At 44.2% G+C, this 23,192-nt stretch overlaps 1 protein-coding gene across 3 annotated transcripts; it reads right to left on the minus strand.

The window, feature by feature from the left end:
* Positions 1-480: 480 nt before the first annotated feature.
* On the minus strand, positions 481-23,192 carry dennd10 (DENN domain containing 10). 3 transcript variants are annotated; one of them, XM_038773434.1, is made up of 9 exons: positions 23,144-23,192; positions 20,576-20,772; positions 18,750-18,829; positions 12,906-13,054; positions 9,522-9,633; positions 7,387-7,487; positions 7,051-7,158; positions 2,834-2,928; positions 481-857 (listed from the first exon to the last, which is right to left on the minus strand). In XM_038773434.1, the coding sequence occupies exons 1-9, from the start codon at positions 23,175-23,177 to the stop codon at positions 687-689; spliced, it is 1,047 nt and encodes a 348-aa protein (XP_038629362.1). In that variant the 5' UTR covers positions 23,178-23,192; the 3' UTR covers positions 481-686. The 3 variants fall into 3 exon arrangements, with proteins under 3 accessions (XP_038629362.1, XP_038629363.1, XP_038629364.1); XM_038773435.1 differs by lacking the exon at positions 23,144-23,192 and adding an exon at positions 22,238-22,690; XM_038773436.1 differs by lacking the exons at positions 20,576-20,772; positions 23,144-23,192 and adding an exon at positions 22,238-22,688.

Here is a 23,192-nt window from a genome sequence, read left to right on the forward strand (position 1 = left end):
ATAATTAGTGAAACTTTGATTGGAAGAGATATTTTGATTTTTGTCATAGAATTTACAGTGCAGGAGGAGGCCATTCGGCCCATCGAGTCTGCACCAGCTCTTGGAAAGTTCACCCTTCCCAAGCGCACGCCTCCACCCTATCCCCATAACCCAGTAACCCCACCCAACACTACGGGCAATTTTGGACACTAAGGGGCAATTTAGCATAGCCAATCCACCTAACCTGCACATCTTTGGACTGTGGGAAGAAACCGGAGCACCCGGAGGAAACCCACGGGCACACAGCGAGAACATGCAGACTCCGCACAGACAGTGACCCAAGCCAGGAATCAAACCTCGGACCCTCGAGCTGTGAAGCAATTGTGCTAACCACTATGCTACCGTGCTGCCCAAAATACAAATGTTTTACAAATATTTGAACTTGCATGTAGTCTCCCTAATTACGAACTTCATGTGGCCCAACAAATACAAATACAAATGTAAATGCACACTTTCATTGGACTGATGGGTCAACTGGGAATTTGTTGCTTTACTGCGAAACCAGGAAGCAACATGATGTGTGCAGGTCGAAATTCAAACTTTTTTTTTCATTTACGCAAAGTAGTTCTTAAGCAGGATATTGTTTGTCTCCCAACAATTCACGTTGGTCCAATATGGTAAAGGTAACACATTGTGAACAGCAAAGGTCAGATCTGAAGCATTTGCTCCGCAGCTGCTAAGTGATACAAGAAATTCTCGGTCGCTGGTGGGAAGCGGCGCCCCTTCAGAATCGCCAGAGTGATTTTGGGCTTCCCCCCTTCATCTGGTGCCAGCGAGGCTAAGTTGGCCAAAATTTCCCTTGTTTTCTGTGAAATGTCCTGAAAGGAACAATCAAAATGGGTGTCAGCACAAAGAGGAATGAGTCTGTAATTTATTATTTTAACCTTTCAATTTAAATTTTTACCCTCAGCTACCTGGTGGCTCTGCAAGTGGATCGTGCAACTCATTCAAACCAACAAGGTCTGGAAGTTAATCTCAAACCCGTACTGAAGAGGCTGATGTTAACTGGGACTGTAGTGGATAAGCTACAATTGGCCTCAGTGCCCTGAACCGGGGAATCAGCATAGGCTCCTGCTTAGTGCATCATGATCAGCAACCACCCGAGGAAGTTTACATATGGGGACTGTGACATCAACCATGCCTTAAATGCCCAGCAATACAGACATATACATTAAGGTTCATGTATGAATGCCAATGTGGGTAATGCACGAATACAAATTACACCCCAGCATACGATTCAACCCTTTCAGGAGGGGGAGGGAGGAAAGGAATCACAAGCAAGTTATGGAGCTGCGACTTGAAACAAACTCTTTAGTTTTAAGCAATGTGAGGCTGGAATTCTCTGTCTGTTTGCTGACAGCAGGATTCTCTGGTCCAGCCGGCAGCGCAGCCCTGCCTGCTAATTTCCCGGCTGCACAGGGTGACTTCAATATGAAAACCCATGGACACCACCAGCAAATGACGTGCCGCATCCCTCTGCCGAGAAAGATGTGGCTGGGAGGCCAGAGAATCCCACCCTTAGTCTCCAAGTCACAGGGGGTGTTTGGAATGTGAAGTTCTGTAAGCGATTATACTTTAAACTGTCTATTTAATTGCAAGATAGAAGAGCATTGGGGGTCAAATAGAATAGCTAATTAGCATTTTTACGTGGATACAAGGCCCTTATGGCATGGAGATTGGCTTTGAGAGGGAAAGAGCGCATAGCACCACTGCAGCATCAGGTTTCGGGGTGTTTTGTTAGAAATCCCTGAAACTCACAGACAGGACTGCCATAATTTTTGAAAGCGAGCAGAGAGAGACAGAGGCAGCTCGTACTGCATCTTAAGGAGAGAAAATTATGGCCGTGATGGTCAACATACAAAATGCATTTGGGAGCTCAAGCTTCGATTCAAGAGACCAAGCTCGTGAAGATCTAAAGGAGCCTGGAAATTTGAAGAGCTTGACTAGAGGGAAGAATGTCCAATTTGAAAGTCACCATGAAAGTCAGTTCTGGGGTTAGACGTTATCCAGCTTGGTAGGGGAAAAAAGGAGGCAAGCCATCGGGAGCTGAGAATAGCTTTGGACTGAAAACCTGAAGAACTAAGAGTCCACTTGAGGAATAGAGTAAATTATAATCGTGGAGGGGGACGTCCTGCCATTGAAAATAGAGATATTTTCAATCATTTAGAGTCTACGCTGTCTACTGAATTGTGTTTAGACAATGTTGCTTTTCATTTTTTTACACAGTGAAACCTTCAAAACTTGAAATCTTGCCAAGCGATCCTGTCAGACATTGGAAATTTAATTATTTTTCTAAACGTTACTGCTCTCTATGGGGATCGTAACAGGAGGACATTAAGCGTCACATGTAAAACAAACTAGGCAAGTTTACTTGATTTAATGATAATCTCACAGCCTTCGTGATTGTGCTTTCTGTTGGCAAATATATTGAATTGATTGCAACACAGCAACAACTGACTTGGTAGAATTGGAAATTGACCTTCAGATCACTAGTCCACTATCATAACCATTTACCCAACCCCTCTTTTGTAAGTTATTTTCTCCTTATCACTCCTAAACATTTGTTGAGATTGGGAACTCATGAGGTTTGGATTTTCCCTTCATCATTTAATGTGAGCAGAGAAGAGAGTATGGTTATCAAGCAGAAAAGCATTTGTGAACTGAAGGAAGGAATACACAGTGGCAGGGGCTTAAAAGAAGAAAATAAGTCTGAACCAAATAACTACTGTGAATGGAACAGACACGATGTACTCTCCAAAGTTCTGCAGACAAAAATATTGTAGCAAATAATTACCTTAATCACTTGACCATCTGATTTATCAGAGTCACTGGCTGACTGGACAATGAGTTGTCCAATGTCCTTGTGTAGTTTACCCATTGTCATTGTTTCTATGGGGAGAGAGAGAGAGAGTTAAAAAGTTCCACCTATTTCATCAAACAGTAATAATTTAATTCTGTGTTAGCAGATCTCTCTGAGATTTTGTTGTGAGAATGGATGTTACTTTAAAAATATTTTGGGGGGAATATTGTGTTATTCTGTGAAGACGGGTGAGTGTGTGTATATGTGTGTATGATTTAATTAAGATGGGAGAAGGGTAATAGAGACAGGTTACCTATGGGAACTGAGGCATGAAAAGAAGCGAAGGTGCTAAATGCATGCTACGATCAAGTGGTTTTATAAGCAAATAGGCTAGGTTTAGAAATTTGCATCAGGAGCTACATAGGGACCTTTTTTTAAGCTGTTAATTTTAAAAATTCATTCATGGGATGTCGACATCGTTGGCTAGGCCGTATTTATTGCCCATCCCTAACTGCCCTTAGACAGAGTGGCACTTAAGAGTCAATCACATTGCTGTGGATCCGGAGTCACATGTAGACCAGACCAGGTAAGGACAGCAGATTCTTCCCCTAACGGGCATTAGTGAACCAGATGGGGTTCTACGACAATCAACAATGGTTTCACAGTCATTATTAGACTTGTAATTCCAGATTTGTATTGAATTCAAATTCCACCGTCTGCCGTGGTGGACCTGGGCCCCAAGGGCATTATGCAGGGTCTCTGGATTACTGATCAAAGTGGAGTAAGTGACTTTTACAACTTACAATGGTTTCATGAGTACAGGGTTATTAAATTTTATTTGACTTGAAAGCGAGAGCCAAGGGGAAAACATGAAAGATTTTTATATTTTGAAACGTTGAGTTAAGTGCTGAGAACAATGGAGTCGTAGATGAAAGGGAAAAAGGATATTTATTGGGAGATGCTGAGTTGTTTAGGTGTTGGCTGTGTGAGGGAAATTTCCTAGAAACAGAGCTGGGAGAAGGTGCAGTTTGGAAACAGCCATGCAGTCAAACCAGAAAAGTCTCCGGGCTGCGCAAAACCGTCTGGTTTCTGAAGGTTTCTTGGATTTCCACAGCAGAGTGGAAGTGAATTTGAGAGGTCATACTGTATGCGTTTCTTAAAGCTACAGCAATGTGCTTTGGGTAATATTACTGGATTTTCTTAATGGTTAAACATCTATAACAAGAGTAAAAACAGAGAGGGGCAGCATGGTGGCGCAGTGGTTAGCAATGCTGCCTCATGACGCCGAGGTCCCAGGTCTCTGGCTCTGGGTCACTGTCCGTGTGGAGTTTGCATATTCTCCCCGTGTTTGCATGGGTTTCGCCCCCACAACCCAAAGATATGTAGGCTAGGTGGATTGGCCACGCTAAATTGCCCCTTAATTGGAAAATATTAATTGGGTACTCTACATTTTCTTTTTAAAAAAAGAATAAAAACAGAAAATGCTAGAAAAACTCAGTAGGTTTGGCAGCACTTGTGGAGCACTGGGAAAGAGACATCCGATTGGAAATATTAACTCTGTCTCTCTGTGAATGTTCTCTTCTTAAGGATTTCTGAATCCAGTTTTGTTTAATTTACGGTTGCCGGTTGTTGGTGAGACATTGCTGAAACTCAGTAGAAATTCAAGTTAAAAACTTGTCAGGTGCAAATAAGAATTGTTTTATTCAAAGTTCATTGGTTACAACTTGGAAATGATTTAAAAGGTAGTTTGTAGACAATTTGATTTTCTTCAAAGAATCACAGGAATTATCTTCTGAGACAATAGCCTGAACACAACTTTAAAAGTCAAAGGCTGAAAATGAAATAGGAATACAGAACTCTTTTCTAATTCTCTCTCTCTCTCTCTCTCTTTCTGTCTTGTTCTCTTTGTCTCTCTGACTTGTCTGTCTTCTTGCCTTTCTGACTTGTCTTTCTGTCGTCTCTCGTCTCTTCACGCCTCACTTCTTAGTTTCCTCACTTCACCTCACTTCACCTCACTTCACCTCACTTCACTTCACCAAAAATGGTGGTCAAATCATCCATGGATATACTCTTTGATATCTGTCTTAAGCGATCTGATCACACCCCAATATAATCCTAATTGGTTTAAGCTATATTCAAAACACATTTGATTTGATAAAAAGCCGTCCATCATGACAATGTAACACCACTTCTAATTGTTGCTTATTGGTATGTTTCTCATGGGATATTGTGCTTTATCAAAACCAGCAAAAACTGGTCTAATGCTGACCTACCTATTGCCACCATGGAGACCTCATGTTATCTCAACCCTTGTCCTTGGAAAAAATGTAATGTTTTTATCAGACTTCTGTGTTTTGCAAACTCATGACTGAGTTTGGAAATTGTATGGTTCTTTCATTTTAAAACTGGGAATTGATATTTCTGTCTTAAACAGTCTTCTTACCTATATTAAGTGTATTTAAAATACCTGACTTCTACACTCTCTCTCCACATATACTGCCAGACCTGCTAAGTTTTTTCAGCATCTTCTGTTTTTTTTTAATCAGGTTTCCAACACCTGCTTTTATATCTATAAGGGAGTGTTGCCTGGAAGGTTTCACTGTGAATCTGACCAAGTAGAGTGTATTGGGGGGGTGGGGGTTGAATGTTTTGGAAGACTAATTTTAACTATGTACCTGTAATCTTGTGTGCTTAAGTTTTCTTTCCGTCTTGTAAATAAACCTTTTACTTTCAATTTTTTGAAACCCCAGATGTGTTACTGGACTTATTTCTGCTGAGATCAGTCCAATGCTATACATTGGTTCAAAATAAGTACAACGCCTAATTCTCTGAACATAATACATATTGTTGGCAGTGAGTATAAAGCTGCTGCAAATATTATACGGACACAAAACTGAACAATATCCTGTTAACAATAGCGAGATTATACAAATGCCCTGCAGGAAATAGAATCACACTTAAACCAATGCTTTCATATTTTACCAGTATGTTTACAGTATTCTTAATCAACTACCTCAAATTACTCCAAACACTACCAGTACCAGTGACAGATATGCAGCTCCCAAAACATCTGCTGTCTGATCAGAGGCAAACAGCTCTCCAATCCTAGCAGTGCCACTGGGAACGGACGCCATTCCTGATAGTGTACCCAGAGCTGAGGAGGCGAGCTGTGCTAGATCTAGCCCAGCAGGGGAGTTGGGGTCTCCACAGGTGACACACTCAAAGGCCCAACCGAGGGAAAGGGGCGCCGGAGTTTGTGAGGGCGCAGGGGAGCCTGGTGGGATAACACATTCGGGAGATCTCTCTGTTGGAGAGGGTCCTTTAAAGTAGAACCCTCCCCCTGCACACCACCAGCACTAAGTTCCAATGGCAGTGGGATCCCTCAAGTGGGCATTAATTGGGGCACTTTAGGGTTAAACCGTGGTAGGTGGCGGGCAGGCCACCGCCTGGATTTTGCAATTCCCCTGCCTTCACACCCACTGGTCAGGGAGCATATCATCCAGTCCTATATGAAATCTTATTGCCAAAACTTCCATTTCAAGTTTAAGTAGAGCCTTTAAAGTTGTAAAACATCTCAAAAAACCTCGCAAGAGGTGCTATTAAACAGAGTAAGCAGATATGAGGATGGGTGGCCATTAGCCTAGTCAAAAAGACACATTCCTCGAGACATCTTAAAGGAGGAGAGAGAGTTAAGCAGGCGGAGAGATTGCAGGAGGAAATTCCAACAGCTCAGGGCCTCCTGCTGAAGACAGGGACCCAATGGTTGCAGCGATGAAAGTTGAGACTGAATAAGAGGCCAGATCGGAGAGGCACAGAGATTGTGCAGCATTACAGGTTAGAGAGACAAGGAGGGACGAGGCCATAATGGGGCTTCGTTTGACCAAGAGGCAATGTGAGTGAGCCAGCACATGGGTGATAGATCAACGGGACTTTACTGAAACAGTAAGTAATAAGTAAAGTCGCCAGCATCCCAGATGACGCTTTCCCCTTCGAGGGGGGGCGAGCTGACTGGTGGTGATTTAACTTGAGGATCACCACACCTCAGGTGGGTGGGTGGGTCAAGGTCCAGAAGGTGGGGCCTGCATGAATAATCTCAGCGGGACCGGGAATTGGCCCCGCTCTGCATCACAAACCATCTGTCCAGCCAACTGAGCTAAACTAGTCCCCACTGAAGCCAGAATTGCAGTGAAGCAGTAAAACACCAGCGATACCTTTAGCATGTGGCGCAACAATGATTTCACTTTCTACCAGGTTCACAAACACATCATAGATGTCCGGGCGGTCTGTCACCTTCAGAACTGTGAAACCAGCTACGTAACCTGGGTGTGAAATTAAAACAGCTGTTATTGAAGGCTGCGGATATGTGCCCGCTATTATTGGGGAAATTACATCAGAGTTCAGCCGGAAATTCATAAGCACTTTACACATCCCAGAGTTTAGATTTTTCAACCCAATTACTGCAGTTCCAAGTGGAAGTAGATATTGCAGGAATAGCACAACAAAAATTATTTTCTATGTAGTTTTGAAAAAGAAAAATATCTTCTCACCGATGGAAGTCTTCAAGGCCTCAATCTCATCTTGGTTTAAATGCACATACGGATGAAGTATTGACCAGTCCTGCCTGTGCCAAATTAATGTAGGCAAAGTCCTGGAAAACAAAGTTACAAAGTAATATCTGTCACACTTCTCTGTCAGCATGCTTTGAAGTGTCAAGCTATATATTAACCTCTATTATCGCTTGTCCATCTGGTGTTCCTCAGCATTTTCCATTGCAGCGTTTTACTTGTGGGGTACCACAAGGATAGGCGCTGGGACCCCAGCTATTCACAATGTATATTAACAATTTAGCTGAGGGAACAAAATGTAATTTCTCTAAATTTGTAAGTGACATAAAGCTGGATGGAAGGGTGAGCTGTGAGGAGGATGCAGAGATCGTTCCGTGCAATTTGGACAAGTTGAGTGAGTGGGCAAATGAAGGGTACAATTTGGATAAATACGAGGTTATCCACTTCGGTAGGAAAAACGGGAAGACAGACTATTATCTGAATGGCCATAAATTAGGAGAGGGGAATGTGTAACGAGACCTGGGTGGCCATATACACCAGTCACTGAACTTAAGCATGCAGGTGCAGCAAGAGGTAAAGAAGGCAAATGGTATGTTCGTCGTCATAGCGAGAGGATTCGGGTACAGGAGCTGGGATGCCTTGCAGCAATAATATAGGGCTTTGGTGAGGTCACACCAAATTGTGGGCAGTTTTAGTCTCCTTATCTGAGGGAGTTCAGCGAAGGTTTACCAGGCTGATTCCTGGGATGGCGGTACTGACGTATCAGCAGAGATTGAGTCGGTTAGGATTGTATTTCAGAGCGGCACGAGGGCGCAGTGGTTAGCACTGCTGCCTCACAGCTTCGAGGACCCAGATTCAATCCTAGCCCTAGGTCATTGTCCGTGTGGAGTTTGCACATTCTTCCCATGTCTGCGTGGCTCTCACCCCCCCCCCCCCCCAACCCAACCCAAAGATGTGCAGGGTAGATGGATTGGCCACGCTAAATTGCTCCTTAATTGGAAAAGGTAAAGAAAAAGGATTGTATACACTGGAGTTCAGAAGAATGAGGGGAGATTTCATAGCAACCTATAAAATTCTAACAGGACTGGACAGGGTAGAAGCAAGAATGGCGTTCTCAATGATGGGTGTATCCAGAACAGGGGGGTCACAGTCTGAGGATACGGGGTAGACCATTTAGGACAGAGATGAGGAGAAATCCCTTCACTCAGAGAGTGGAGAGCCTGTAGAATTTGTTATCACAGAAAGTTGAGGCCAAAACATTGCATGTTTTCAAGAAGCAGCTCGAAATAGATATGGGGAAAGGCAGGATCAGGGTATTTAGTTGGATGATCAGCTAAAATCATAAAGAATGGTGTAGCAGGCTCGAAGGGCCAAATAGCCTCCTCCTGCTTCTAAAATCACAGGCAGGAGTGACGGAAAATTGTGTCAAATTGGTGTGGCAGCCAAAAGAGTAAGTTTAGGAGGTGTGAAATATAAAAGCAAACATTGTGAAAATCCCGCGAGAACAGCCAAATCACATTTTACATTGATGTACATGTGTGAAACGATTGCCCCTCCCCGCTGTCAGTGAGGGGGCACGCTTGCTGACATTCAATGTCGGGTACATCACTTGCATTCATTAACATGTCAGTAACAGGTCCCTCTGCCTGATTTATCATACATCACCGCCCCACCCCCATCAAAAAAAAACATTAATTTAGGCATGAGGACAGAAAGGCGTGAAATGTAACTTGTCTCCCAAGGTGTGTACCTGTAAAGGAGACCTTCTAAGGGAGTTCAGATGAGTGCATCACTTGGGGAGGGGTGGTCTTTCCTGGGCACTGGTCCTGGTGCTGTACCGGGGGGTACATTCCTTCTTTGTGCTAGGGCGGTCTTTAAAAATAGCTGCCCGATGCTAAGTTGCTGGTAGGGCAGGCGAATCAGAGGCCGCCCCACCAGCAATACATCGTGGGACCCGCCCCTTGATATTTATTTCTCTGTGGCGGGCTATACGGTACAGAAAGCCGCCATTGTTGGCAGTGACGTGAATGCGCCTCTCCCGCCTGCTTTGGCATTTGTTGATTTCTGGGAAAATCTCACTCGATGTGTCATTATTTGTTCCGTGTGCGGAATTCTACCTGGTAAACTCCTGCAATGCTTCGATGTGAGGATGGTAGACCACAATCCTTTTCTTTAGCATCAGTGCAGTGTACAGGATAATGGTTTCCATTCCAAACTGAATTACCACATCTGGGGGGGAGAAAAAGCATTTTGCAACATCATCAGAAGAAAACTTGTTTTATATTGAACATTGAATAGTGCAAAATAAGGGCTATCATGGAGAGTTGAAGAATTCCAGTTCTCTTGAAAGGAATCACTTGGTGCCACCATGACCCAAGGTTTGATTCCTAGTCAGTGTTGAGTTAATTGTTCTCAGTTGGGACTTGACTTGAGGCTTTGGCATTTCTGGGCATGGCAGAAGGTGGAGGCAGTGGCAAAGTGATACTGTCACTATGCCATTGTTGGGCAAGTAATTCAGCGACCCCGGGTAATGCACAAGGGACCTGGGTTTGAATCCCATGATTTGAAATCAATAAACAATCCAGAATTAAACGTCTAATGATGACCATGATACCGTTGACGATTGTCATAACAACCCATCTGGTTCACAAACGCCCTTTAGAGAAGAAAATCTGCCATCCTTACATGGTCTGGTGTACATGAGACTTGAGGCTACAGACTCACAGCAATGTGGTTGACACTTAAATGCCCTCTGAAATGACCAAGCAAGCCACTCAGTTCTATCAAACCACCAAAGAGAGGTCACAAGGGATGAAACAGCCAATACAGCAAGTTACATTCGCGCCACACAAGTGCTAGACAATGACCACCTCCAATCAGAGAGAATCAAGCCATCGCCCCTTGACATTCATTGGCATTACCATTGCTGAATCCCCCACAATGAACATCCTGGGGGTTACCATTGACTAAAAACTGAACAGGACTAGCCATATTAATACTGTGGCTGCAAGAGCAGGACAGAGGCTGGGAATTCTGTGGTGGGTTCCTTATTCACCAAAGCCTGTCCACAAATCAGGAGTGTAATGGGATACTTTCCCTTTGCCAGGATGGGTGCAGCTCCAACAACACTCAAGAAGCTTGACACCATGCAGGCAAAAGCAGCCCGCTTGATTGGCACTCCATCAACAAATATTCACTCCCTCCACTGCTGATGCAGAGTAGCAGCCATGTGTACCATCTACAAGATGCACTGTAGAAACACACCAAGGCTCCTTAGATAGAACCTTCCAAACCCACAACCCACTACCATCTAGAAGGACAAGGGCAGCAGGTACCTGCAAACACCACCACCGTGGAATTTCCCCTCCAGGCCACTCACCATCCTGACTTAGAAATATATCATGTTCCTTCACTGTCGCTGGGTCAAAATCCTAGAACCTCTTCCCTCACAGCTCTTTCGATGTACCTACACCACATGGATTGCAGGGGTTCAAGAAGGCAGCTCACCACCTCCTTCTCAAGGGAAATTAGGGATGGACAATAAATGCTGGTCTAGCCAGCAACACCCACATCCCTGAATGAATGAAACATCAATTATGGGGCCAAGTCCCGACTGCTGTCCACTTTTCCTTGCTGATATTTTTGTATATGCGGATGCCTGGTTTGAACAAGACTGAGCTCACCTGTGACGTTCCACACGATGGAACTGTCTACCCAGACTCGCTGCCTAGGCTGCTCTATCAAGAATGGTTCATTTCTAAAAAATAATAATTCATGAGGATGTGTGCAGTGTGGCAGGCCAGCATTTTTGCCCAATTGCCACTGAGAAAGTAGTGGTGAAACATCTTCCCAAATACAATGAAGTGGCCTTTCTAGAGGGCAGTCAAGAGTCAATCACATTGCTGTGTCCGGAGTTACATACAAGTTAAATTGGGTAAGAATATCAGATTCCTTTCCTTAATGAACATTAGTGGACCAGATGTCTTTTTTAAAATATTGTTCACCATTAATTTTTTTTTATTTTTTAAATTTAGATTAGCCAATTATTTTTTCCAATTAAGGGGCAATTTAGCGTGGCCAATCCACCTACTCTGCACATTTTTGGGTTGTGGAGGCGAAACCCACGCAGACACGGGGAGAACGTGCAAACTCCACACGGACAGTGACCCAGAGCCGGGATCGAACCTGGGACCTCAGCGCCGTGAGGCGGTTGTGCTAACTACTAGGTCACCGTGCTGCCCTTTGTTCACCATTAATGATAATTTTTTGTTATATCCAAATTTACCTCATCAACTGAATTTAAATTCCATAGCTACCATAGCAGTCTTTGAACTCGCATCTCTAATTATTAGTCTAGTAACATAACCATTATGATAATGTACCCGAGGTGGATGTGGGCATGGGTGTGATACCAGAGGATAGCTGGTAGCTATCCACTTTCAAGAGAGGCTGCGTGTAAAATGAAAATAAGAATAGTTACTAAACTATGGATAATGGATCATATGTGAAATAGTTAAGCTAAAATAAAGCCGATTCAAAAATAAACAATTCCAGACACAAGTTTGAAGAAACTGTTTCTATTATTGTAGTTAATTAAAAATTACCTTTTTTGACACAGTAGCTTAAGATATTCATGGTTTTAAGGATCTGCTTGGGAGAAAATGACACAGCGGACGGGATTCCCCGGTTCCCCAGCCACCTGTTTCTCAATGGTGCGCCGTTGGGTGGCAACGGGATTCTCTACTCCCGCTGCTTGTCAATGGGATTTCTCATTGAAGCCACCCCATGCTGGGAAACCCAGGGGCTGGGGGTGAGCTGCCAGCGAATGCTGAGAATCCCAACGGCCAGTGAATTCCGGCCAATATTACATCTAACACAAATTGTAGGGTTCAAACAGAGCAGGCATTAATACCTGTATGTGATCATATTTGATCATATTTACTCTACGTTGCCTATTGCACAAGAACAAGTAGATAAATGGAATAATGATCTTGATTATTATCACAAGTAGGCCTACATTAACACTGCAATGAAATTACAGTGAAAAGCCCCTTGTCGACACATTCCGGCGCCTGTCCGGGTACAGAGGGAGAGAGACTTCAGAATGTCCAATTCACCTAACAAGCGCGTCTTTCGGGACTTGTGGGAGGAAAGCGGAGCACCCGGGGGAAACCCACGCAGACACATGGAGAATGTGCAGACTCCGCACAGACAATGACGCAAGCGGGAATCGAACCTGGAATCCTGGCGCTGTGAAGCAACAATGCGAACCAATAACCTCTTTCCTAACCAACAGTGCCATTTCAGGGCTTTATCGTGTCCTGGGCTCCTGTAGTTCTCCCAGACAACGTACCATGCTCCATATCACAGCCCAAGAGAAAGAGCAGACAAGGCCAGACAAAAACATGACTGGACTGGATTGAACCTCAACCGCACTCAGTACTTAAAGCTGAATCATATGTTTATATCATAAAACAAAAGCATAACATTTTTGTGTTTACCTTTAATGGATCCAGCAAGATATGCCTTTCTTGAATCGTAATCCTTCATAAGAAATGATCCATTCTCTTCACTTTGACAGATGCCATTGGTTAGAACAGAAATATAACCTTCCATCATCCTGGCTGGGCTACCATATTTCATGTAGCTCCTTCAGAGAAATAAAAATGATAAGTTTTAATAATTAAATTTATAAACATTTTTACGAGAGGAAATAAGTTTTTAATGACTGGAGCTGTACAGAAAGACGCACACTGGAAAGCCCCCCCCCCCCCCCCCCCCCCCCCCCCCCCACCACACCCCAAGTGAGAACATGGAATTCAAAGGTTAATCTTTCTAAATGACAAAAGTGGGTCAATTTTCAGATTTGAATTCCCGATACTGAGGTGGTGCCTCTTCTGTACCAAATGCTACTGTGCCAAAGTCCTGGGCCTTCCTCCCCTAGCTGTCGGTATGCATCATCACCTTCTCAAGGGCAGTTCGGGATGTGAAATAAATACTGGCCTTGCTGCTGAGGCCCGTATCCCATGAATTAATTTTTTTTAAAGTAAGTAAAGTTGCCATAGACCCAGATGACCATTGGCTGCTTGCCCCTTTGAGGGGGAGAGCTGACTGGTGGCGATTTAACCTGAGGGTCATCACACCTCTGGCGAGGAGCACGGGTGAGAAGGTGGGCCAGTTTAGCTCAGTTGGCTGGACACCAGGGGCGGGATTCTCCAATGATGGGGCTATGTCCCCACTCCCGCATCAAAACGCGGGAGTTTCACTCTGGACTTTCTTGAAGAAAGTCCAGAGTGATTCTCCTACCTGGAGGGGGCTGGCAGGGCCCCAAAGTAGTCCTCGCAGCTCCGGCTGCCGATACGGGGCCCTGCGTCGGCCGTCCCGCGCGATATGGCTCTGGTCAGATCCCATTTGGAGTATTGTGAGCAGTTTTGGGCCCAGTACCTAAGGAAGGATGTACTGGCCTTGGAAAGTGTCCAGAGGAGGTTCACAAGAATGATCCCTGGAATGAAGAACTTGTCGTATGAGGAACGGTTGAGGACACTGTGTCTGTACTCGTTGGAGTTTAGAAGGATGAGGGAGATTTTATTGAAACTTGCAGGATACTGCGAGGCCTGGATAGACTGGAAGTGGAGAGGATGTTTCCACTTTTAGGAAAGCTACAGCCAGAGGACACCATCTCAGGCTAAAAGGATGATCCTTTAAAACAGAGATGAGGAGTGAATCTGTGCAACTCTTTGCCACAGAAGGCTGTGGAGGCCAAATCATTGAGTGAATTTAAGCCAGAGATAGATAGGTTCTTGATTAATAAGGGGATCAGTGTTATGGGGAGAAGGCAGGAGAATGGGGATGAGAAAATATCAGCCATGATTGAATGGCGGAGCAGACTCGATGGGCCGAGTGACCTAATTCTGCTCCTGTGTCTTATGGTCTTAAGGTCTTATGGCGGACCCACACCGCGGACCGGCACCAAAAAGATAGGACCCCCAAGATCGCGCGCCCGCGGATCGGTGGCCCCCGATCGATAGCCTGGCCGCCTGTGAGGCCCCCCCGGTGAAAGATCCCCCCCGCCCCCCCCAACCAGAGCATCCACGGACTGACCGCAGCCGCCACTGGCCGTTCCTGACAGGCAAAACGTGGTTAGAACCACGCCGTCGGGAACTCGGCCAGTTTACGTCGGAGAATCACCGCGGGCGCCACTGTCCATGGCCCTCAACCCGCGCCACGTAGACTGCGTGCGCACGATTCACGCCGATTCTCCGGGGACCGGAGAATCACGGGAGCGCCGTCGGACCGGATTTCGGGTTTGATGCCCATGGTTTGTGATGCAAAGCAAGGACAACAGCGCAGTTTCAATTCCCGTACGGGCTGAGGTTATTCATCAAGGTGATTTTTTTAAAAACCCGCCAGGCAAATACGTTTCAAGCCCAATTTATATCAATCGTGTCTTATCTATGCGACCACGCAGATATTAACTACATAATTCAGAAATGCAATATAATTATGTGCACCACATAATGCAATGCACAGAGAGCATTGTTTAGTCAAGCCATAATATGGTAGGCAGTATCTATCAATTAGTTCATAACTGACCCAGGCTTGAGGTTAGGAAAAACCCCATTGGTGGAAGGTGTTGTGAACTGCAGGTCAAAAGTCATCACCCAAGACCATAAGGAGGCTACTAGTTTTTACTGGATGACATACCCATGTGGTGTAGGGCTCCCCTCCACTTAAGGACCTCAGCTCAGGTGCTCTGTGTGGGAAGGCCATTCTCAACCATCCCTGCTCCTGACATAATCAGAGGGAGTTCAAAATGTGATCAGAACTACACCACCCACCCCCTCTCCCCAGTTGCTTCTGAAGTCAAAACTAAATTCCACTCAGAGAATGCTGAGGGAGCCATTTAACGGAGGAAGTCGACAACTCCTGCCTCTATTTCACTGTTGGGTTTTACAACCCCTGGTAAACTTGTGGACCAGCAGTTCAAATTTCAACCTGGGCTCCCAATTGCATTGGAAGAGCCCGATAAATATGTTAATCAATGTGGCGTGTTTCCCAGGCAGAACAGTCAGATGCACCGATATCCGTCACTGTAAATGTGGCGGTGGGTGCATGCACAGCACATTGTGGTAAAGAAACGTGCATTTCACTATGTAATCATAGGGCAGCAATGTAGCACACTGGTTAGCACTGTTGCTCCACAGCGCCAGGGTCCCAGGTTCAATTCCCGGCTTGGGTCACTGTCTGTGCGGAGTCTGCACGTTCTCCCCGTGTCTGCGTGGGTTTCCTCCGGGTGCTCCGGTTTCCTTCCACAGTCCAAAGATGTGCAAGTAAGGTGGATTGGCCATGCTAAATTGCCCTTAGTGTCCAAAAACGTTAGGTTGGGTTACGCGGATAGGGTGGTGGCGTGGGCTTAAATGGGGTGTTCTTTCCAAGGGCTGGTGCAGACTGGATGGGCCGAATGGCCTCCTTCTGCACTGTAAATTCTATGATCCCTCCCACCCACCACACTCAATCCTCTTTGATCCATTGGGAAGGGCTGGGGAGGAGGGGGTGTTAACATTGAGCACAATGCTTCCGCTGTTTAGCTTTCAATGAACCCCCTATCAAGTCCAAGAAAGTTCTGCCCAATATTTATCCATGCATATATGAATAAGGAGTAGGCCATTTGGCCCCTCAAGCCTTCTCCGTCGATCAATAAGATCATGACAGATCTGATTGTGGCCTCAACTTCACATTGTGCATACCCCTGATAGTCTTTGACTTCCTTGTTAGCCAGGAATCTCTCTTTCTCTGCCTTAAATATATTCATTGATCCTGCCTCCACCACTGTCTGCCGGAAACTTCCAATAATTCATGAGTTTCTGAGAGAAAAAATCGCATCTTTATCTTAAATGGGAGACCCCTTATTTTTAAACTGTGACCCTCTAAGGGGAACATCCTTTCAGCATCCACCCTGTCAAGTCCCCCCGAATTTTATATTTTCAATATGATCACCTCTCATTCTTCTAAACTCGAGTGGATACAGGCCCAGGCTGTCCAACCTTTCCTCATAAGATAGCCCTACCATCCCAAGTATTAGTCCCGTGAATTTCACTGATCTGCTTCTTGGAGACTTGGGCGGAGAGATGGCAGATGGAGTTCAATCCGGACAAATGTGAGGTAATGCATTTTGGAAGGTCTAATACAGGTAGGGAATATAGTGATTGGTAGAACCCTTAAGAGTATTGACAGTCAGACAGATCCAGGTGTACAGGTCCACAGGTCACTGAAAGAGGCAACACAGGTGGCAAAGGTAGTCAAGAAGGCATAACGCATGCTTGCCTTCATTGGTCGGGGCATTGAGTATAAAAATTGACAAGTATTGTTGCAGCTGTATAGAACCTTAGTTAGGTCACACTTGGAGTATAGTGTTCAATTCTGGTCGCCACACTACCAGAAGGATGCGGAGGCTTTAGAGAGGGTGCAGAAAAGATTTACCAGGATGTTGCCTGGTATGGAGGGCATTAGCTATGAGGAGCGGTTGATTAAACTTGGTTTGTTCTCACTGTAACAAAGGAGGTTGAGGGGCGACCTGATAGAGGTCTACAAAATTATGAGGGACATAGACAGAGTGGATAGTCAGAGACTTTTTCCCAGGGTAGAGGGGCCAATTACTAGTGTGCATAGGTTTAAGTTGCAAGGAGCAAGGTTTAGAAGAGATGTATGAGGCAAGTTTTTTACACAGAGGGTAGTGAGTGCCTGGAACTCGCTGCCGGAGGAGGTGGTGGAAGCAGGGACGATAGTGACGTTTAAGGAGCATCTTGACAATTACATGAATAGGATGGGAATAGAGGGATACGGAACCCGGAAGTGTAGAAGATTTTAATTTAGATGGGCAGCATGGTCAGTGCAGATTTGGAGGGCCGAAGGGCCTGTTCCTGTGCTGTACTTTTCTTTGTTTTTTGCTTCAAATGTATTTATATCCTTTCTTAAATATGGAGACGGAAATGGTATAGAATACTCCAGTTCTAGTCTCACCAATGCCCTTTACATCTGTAGCAAAGCATCTGTACTTTTATATTCCAATCTCCAAGCAATAAATGACAACATTCCATTATGCTGACTTTTTAAAAAAATTTTAATTACCCAATTCTTTTTTTCCTAATCAAGGGGCAATTTAGCGTGGCCAATCCACCCACGCTGCACACCTTTGGATTGTGGGGGCTGAGACTCACGAGGAGAATGTGCAGGCTCCACATGGACAGTGACCCGGGCCGGGATCAATCCCAGGTCCTTGGTGCCATGAGGCAGCAGTGCTAGCCACTGTGCCACCGTGCCACTCCTTTGCAGACGTTTTATGTCCTTTCACAACTTACTTTCCGAACTATCTTTATGTCATCAGCAAATTTAGCAAAAGTACAATCAGTCTCTACAACCAAGCCATTGATCTAAATTGTAAATAGTTAAACCCACAGCACTTATCCCTCCATCACTCCCCTTGCCACATCTTACCAATCAGAAAAAGACCAATTTTTCCCGACTCTGATTCCTGTTGACTAACCATTCCTCTATTCATGCTAATCTGTTACTCCCTATGCCATGAACCTTTTTTGCATAGTAACGATTGATGAGGCACTTTGTCAAATGCCTTCTGAAATGTAAGTACATCACATCCGCGTGTTCCCCTTTATCTATTTTGCTTGTTTATTCCTCAAAGAACTCCCAACAAATTGGTCAAACATGATTTCCCTTTCACAAAACCATGTTGATTATTCTTGATTGCACTGAGATTTTCTAAGTCCACCACTATAACCTCCCTAATAAGAGATTCCAGCAATGTCCCTCTGACAGATGTTAAACTGGTCTGTGGTTTCCTGCTTTCTGTCTGTTTCCTTTCTTGAATAGAGGAGTCACATTTGCAATTTTCCAAACTGGTGGGACCTTTCCAGAATCTCGGCAATTTTGGAAAATTAAAACGAATGCATTTACTATCGAATCTTATTGCAAGTTGACTGACATGTTTCCTGCATTATAACAATGAGACACTTAAGAAAATAGTTCATTAGTTGTAATACCTTTTGGGATGTCCTGAGGTCATGTGAAAGGTGCTACATAAATTAAAATTATCTTTCTTCTCACTGTACAGTGAACTTATCTGCTAAGCCACCCAAGGAAGCTGATTAAATATAAGTGCTATCTTTCTATGTATGTAAAGCAATCATTTATGATTATTTTTAGCCATGAGGAATTGAGTGTATGAATTGTACCCAGCAAAGTTGGATATTGCTGCATATGCAATCTTCAGACAGATCCATAATGACAGTGACATAAGGTGCAACATTGTGTCAAAACTTGCAACTCACCTACATAACACTCTCCCGAAAGATGCATATTTCTCTGGGTTAAAGTCTCTGGCAGTTAGAACTAAAGAAAAATGGGTCACCTATGGTAGGAATGAAAAAGAGGATATATTTCATGTGCATCATTGTTACACTTTTATTTCAATTATTAGGTGCTATGTAAATTAGGAAATAGAATTTAAGAGTGAAAGCTAATATGGCTATGACATCATAACATTCTCCTAATTCACTGCCATATTACACAGTATTTGCAGCAAGGCCATTCAACATTTCTATGCTGTATTCATTAAAAAATATCCACAACTAGGGCAGCACGGTGGCGCAGTGCTGTCTCACGGCACTGAGGTCCCAGGTTTGATCCCGGCTCTGGGTCACTGTCCTTGTGGAGTTTGCACATTCTCCCAGTGTTTGCATGGTCTTCGCCCCCACAACCCAAAGATGTGCAGGGTTGGCGGATTGGCCATGCTAAATTGCCCCTTAATTGGAAAAAATGAATCGGGTACTCTAAATTTATTTTTAAAAATCCACAACTAAATTTGGATGTGACATCTGCAACATCACCAGCCTCCACCTTACTTATCCCGACTATCAGTGAATGCCTTGTTCACGTATTTGCCACCTTTCAGTTTGACTTCTTCAAAGCTCTGCACCCTGGCTCCTGAACTTGATTCTTTATCAGCTCCAACTCAGTCAAAACACTCACTGTTTACCTTAAAACCACCTCTGTGAGTTTGGTCAGTTTCTTGTTCTTTAGAAAGGGTTCTAACACAGTAAATTCTTTAACCTTGTTTCTTTGAACAACAAACATCAACAAATAATCGAGAACCATGAAACATGACTGTCAGTGCAGTTTTTTAGTCATTGTGCTTATATTCTACTAAAGCAGGATACCAAACATCATTGTTACTACTCTGTCCTTTGTAACACAAAGCAGCATTTGGAAGCAGCTTAGTAAGGATTTAATTGTTAGTGTTCCAAGGAATACCTTTTTGTTTCCTTTCCAAAACTGTACTATTAAAAAAAATGAAAAGTTGCTCTTTATATGAAACAATGCACCTGCTCTCCTCTAAAGTTACTTTGAAGAAGTAGGAGTTATGAATGATCGATTTTCAACTTTGCTAAAAAGTGGCCTTTTATCGAAGTTATTCATTCAAAAAAGGATTTTGTTTTTCTCCACACTTCCAATCCCTAAATTAAAACTATACTAGCACCAAATAGGAAGATTCCCTCTGTGTACCACATGTATCAAAGTTTAAACAGGTTTACAATTTATTACATGTGCACTAAAGAGATCCCTGCTTGCCCCAAGTTGTTGAGGGGATAACATTTTCCGTGGCCTCCAGGAATTTCATTCGTCAACCAGCTTCTAGGAGATGCACTAGTATGGCACTATTTGGCTGACTCTGAACTCCCTCCCCCTAACCTGCAGAGAGCTCTACCTTTTATGTTGTCAGTGTGTCCATAAGTGGTAAAACTACAATGTCCCTGGAGCAGGTCAATTTCTACATAAACCATGGAGACTGACATTGAGGGAGGTGAAGAGAAGAAAGTTTGTCCTCAGGTTAAAAGATTTAAAAAGTAGGGCAGCACGGTGGCACAGTGGGTTCACCCTGCAGTCTCACGGCACCGGGGTCCCAGTTTCGATCCAGGCTCTGGGTCACTGTCCGTATGGAGTTTGCACATTCTCCCCGTGACTGTGTGGGTTTCGCCCCACAACCCAAAAAGATGTGCATGCTAGGTGGATTGGCCATGCTAAATTGCCCCTTAATTGGAAAAAATGATTTGGGTACTCTAAATTTATTTTTAAAAACATCTATAAACTTACGTACCTTTGACAATGTAGTGGGATCCTGGACTTGTGTGGTTATGATATAATACCAGGTTCTTTTGAACTGGCCAAAGACAAAGGTGTGAAGGACATCATTTTCACCCGAAAGACAGCATTTCCTTAAAAGCAGTACTCGGAGTTCCTCTGTGACAGTTGGATAGCACCACACCCACAGTGCATCACCATTTGTGTCTTTTTCTAAGAAAGAAGGACATTCATTGTCAGTGGGTTGAGGAGGGGCACTGACGTTAAAAAGATGTATTTAACACAAGCTCTGTTGGGAAAGTCGCCTTTAAAGCAGGAGCTCCCCCTTTCCTCATCGGTATGCTTTTTAAAAATGAAATATGTTGCTAAGAATTAGATGGACGGGTCAACAATATAGTACGAGGGACTTTCGCAGACATATTCCTGAACATGGTGAAATGATTCTATTAGCGTGCAGAACTGTGCTCAGGTGGCCACCCAGATTAATGGCTGTCACTACTTAAATCAATCTGCCCCTTACATTATCAAAGATCTTTAAAACTTGTTATTTATCATCTCTGATGTCCTTGACCATGAACAGTGTTCACAGAATCTGAACACACACAAAGATGAACTTGGTATTTGACCAATTACTACATCAGCATCGAGTTACAATAATTGCAATCCTATGGCATTCTTTAAATGCAGTCCTTTATCAACTAATAATAATAATCCTTTATTGCCACAAGTAGGCTTAATTATCAGTGCAATGAAGTTACAGTGAAAAGCCTCTAGTCGCCACATTCCGGCGCCTGTTCGGGTACACAAGAGGGAGAATTCAGAATGTCCAAATTACCTAACAGCGTGTCTTTCGGGACTTGTGGGAGGAAACTGCAGCACCCGGAGGAAACCCACGTAGACATGGGGAGAACGTGCAGACTCTGCACAGACAGTGACCCAAGCCGGGATTCGAACCTGGGACCCTGGCGCTGTGAAGCAATAATGATAACCACTGTGCTATCATGCTGCCCTCCTGTGCTAGTTTGATTATCACATTTTGTTTTGATGTGAGGGGGGGTTACAGAATTTAAAATCTTAGGGTATAAATGCCACGTTTCAAGAACAGTCGGTGATGTTGAACACAATTATACAAATTCCTGGGGTGGTGGGTGAGACATGATCAATGAATCAAAAGGAATGCAGGAGTGTTCCTCCACCTATGATGAGCAGGTTTTAGTACCGAGCTCAAGGTATATCTGACTGTGACAACGCCTCAATTGCTCTGATCGACAGATTGTTCTATAAACTAAAGCTTTGTGAGCACCAGGCCTCGAGTCCTCAAACCAGCATCATGTGACCGAATAGGAAACACGGAAATCCCATTTCGAACATATATATGTTTGCAACATGGATCAACTACTTCGATGCCGCAAACAGAGCTGCAGTACTGCTTGAGCACATACGTAAACGCTGTTTATATTTGAATAAGATGCACTGGATTCAATCTGCACAGCGGGGTCTTTGGCGTTTTTGCGCACACGCCGGGAGAGACGGGCCGGAATGCAAAATGCAAACCTGTGGTGTCAAACCCTAGAGACCAGACAAGCGGCTACCGTTCAGCACAGCGTTAGTACAGAGCAAGCAAGAGTTCAGGGTAAACGCATTATCCAGAGCAGGTTCCACGTCTGCCGACCCTTACCGACCAGCCCCACACTCAGAGGCGCCTCAGCCATGGTCTGTACCCAACGTCGCCGTCAGCTCAGTAAATCAATGTGGGGGGGGGGGGGGGGGTGGGGTAATACTCCCTCTGAAAACAATCTTCAGCAGAAGGAGTTGGACACGGAACTATTGCAGACGTAAACGAGACTGTTACTGTACGTTGCTCACTGTAACCATTGCTGCGCTGCCACTGATACAATGTAACCAGGGGGCAGTGTAATGTACAACCCCTGTGCATGCCAATCGTCTTAACACATACAGATGTTGTCACTGTGACTTTTCGCTACTGTCCTTAATATAAAATCTTCCCGCAACTTGTTACTATTTCACTGATCTAGTCCAGAAGCAGCAGTTTTGAGCCTGAAACGTACAGACTCGCTGTTATCTTTCAGGACCTCGGGTGTCCCAGTTAAAAACTCCGCCTTGGCACTGATAAAAGTTTCTTTTTATATATATACATTCATGACTGTGCAGGAACTGAGTTGACCGTGTGGAGGCGTGCAAGGAAAGGCCACTCTGGAGGAATGAATCTTCTTGTCTTCAAGGCTGGAAGGATTATTTTTAAAACCTGGTTTTCGGTTTGCGAGTTCAAAACATGAGTCTTCTGAATAGAAACGAAACGATTGTGCCAATAAAGTTAACAGAAAATGCAGACACCCGACAAGCAAAATAACCTTGGGATAATCTGGGATAATCAATGGGGGACCCCCTCCCCCCGCCTTTGTGACAAATGTTTCCTGCATCTGATTAACATTGTGGCAAATGACAGCGATTCTCACTGTCTAAAATTAGCTGTTAAAAATATCGACATGTAACATTTTTTCTGTATTTTGTCCCCGAATAGCAACAAAAACTTTAACAGCTGAGTCATCTTAAGACTTTGTACCTTCTCCTTTTACCTGCCACACGTTCTCAAACATTGTTATTGTTTGTTT

This window comes from Scyliorhinus canicula, chromosome 16, assembly GCF_902713615.1.
Source record: "Scyliorhinus canicula chromosome 16, sScyCan1.1, whole genome shotgun sequence".
NCBI lineage: Eukaryota > Metazoa > Chordata > Chondrichthyes > Carcharhiniformes > Scyliorhinidae > Scyliorhinus > Scyliorhinus canicula.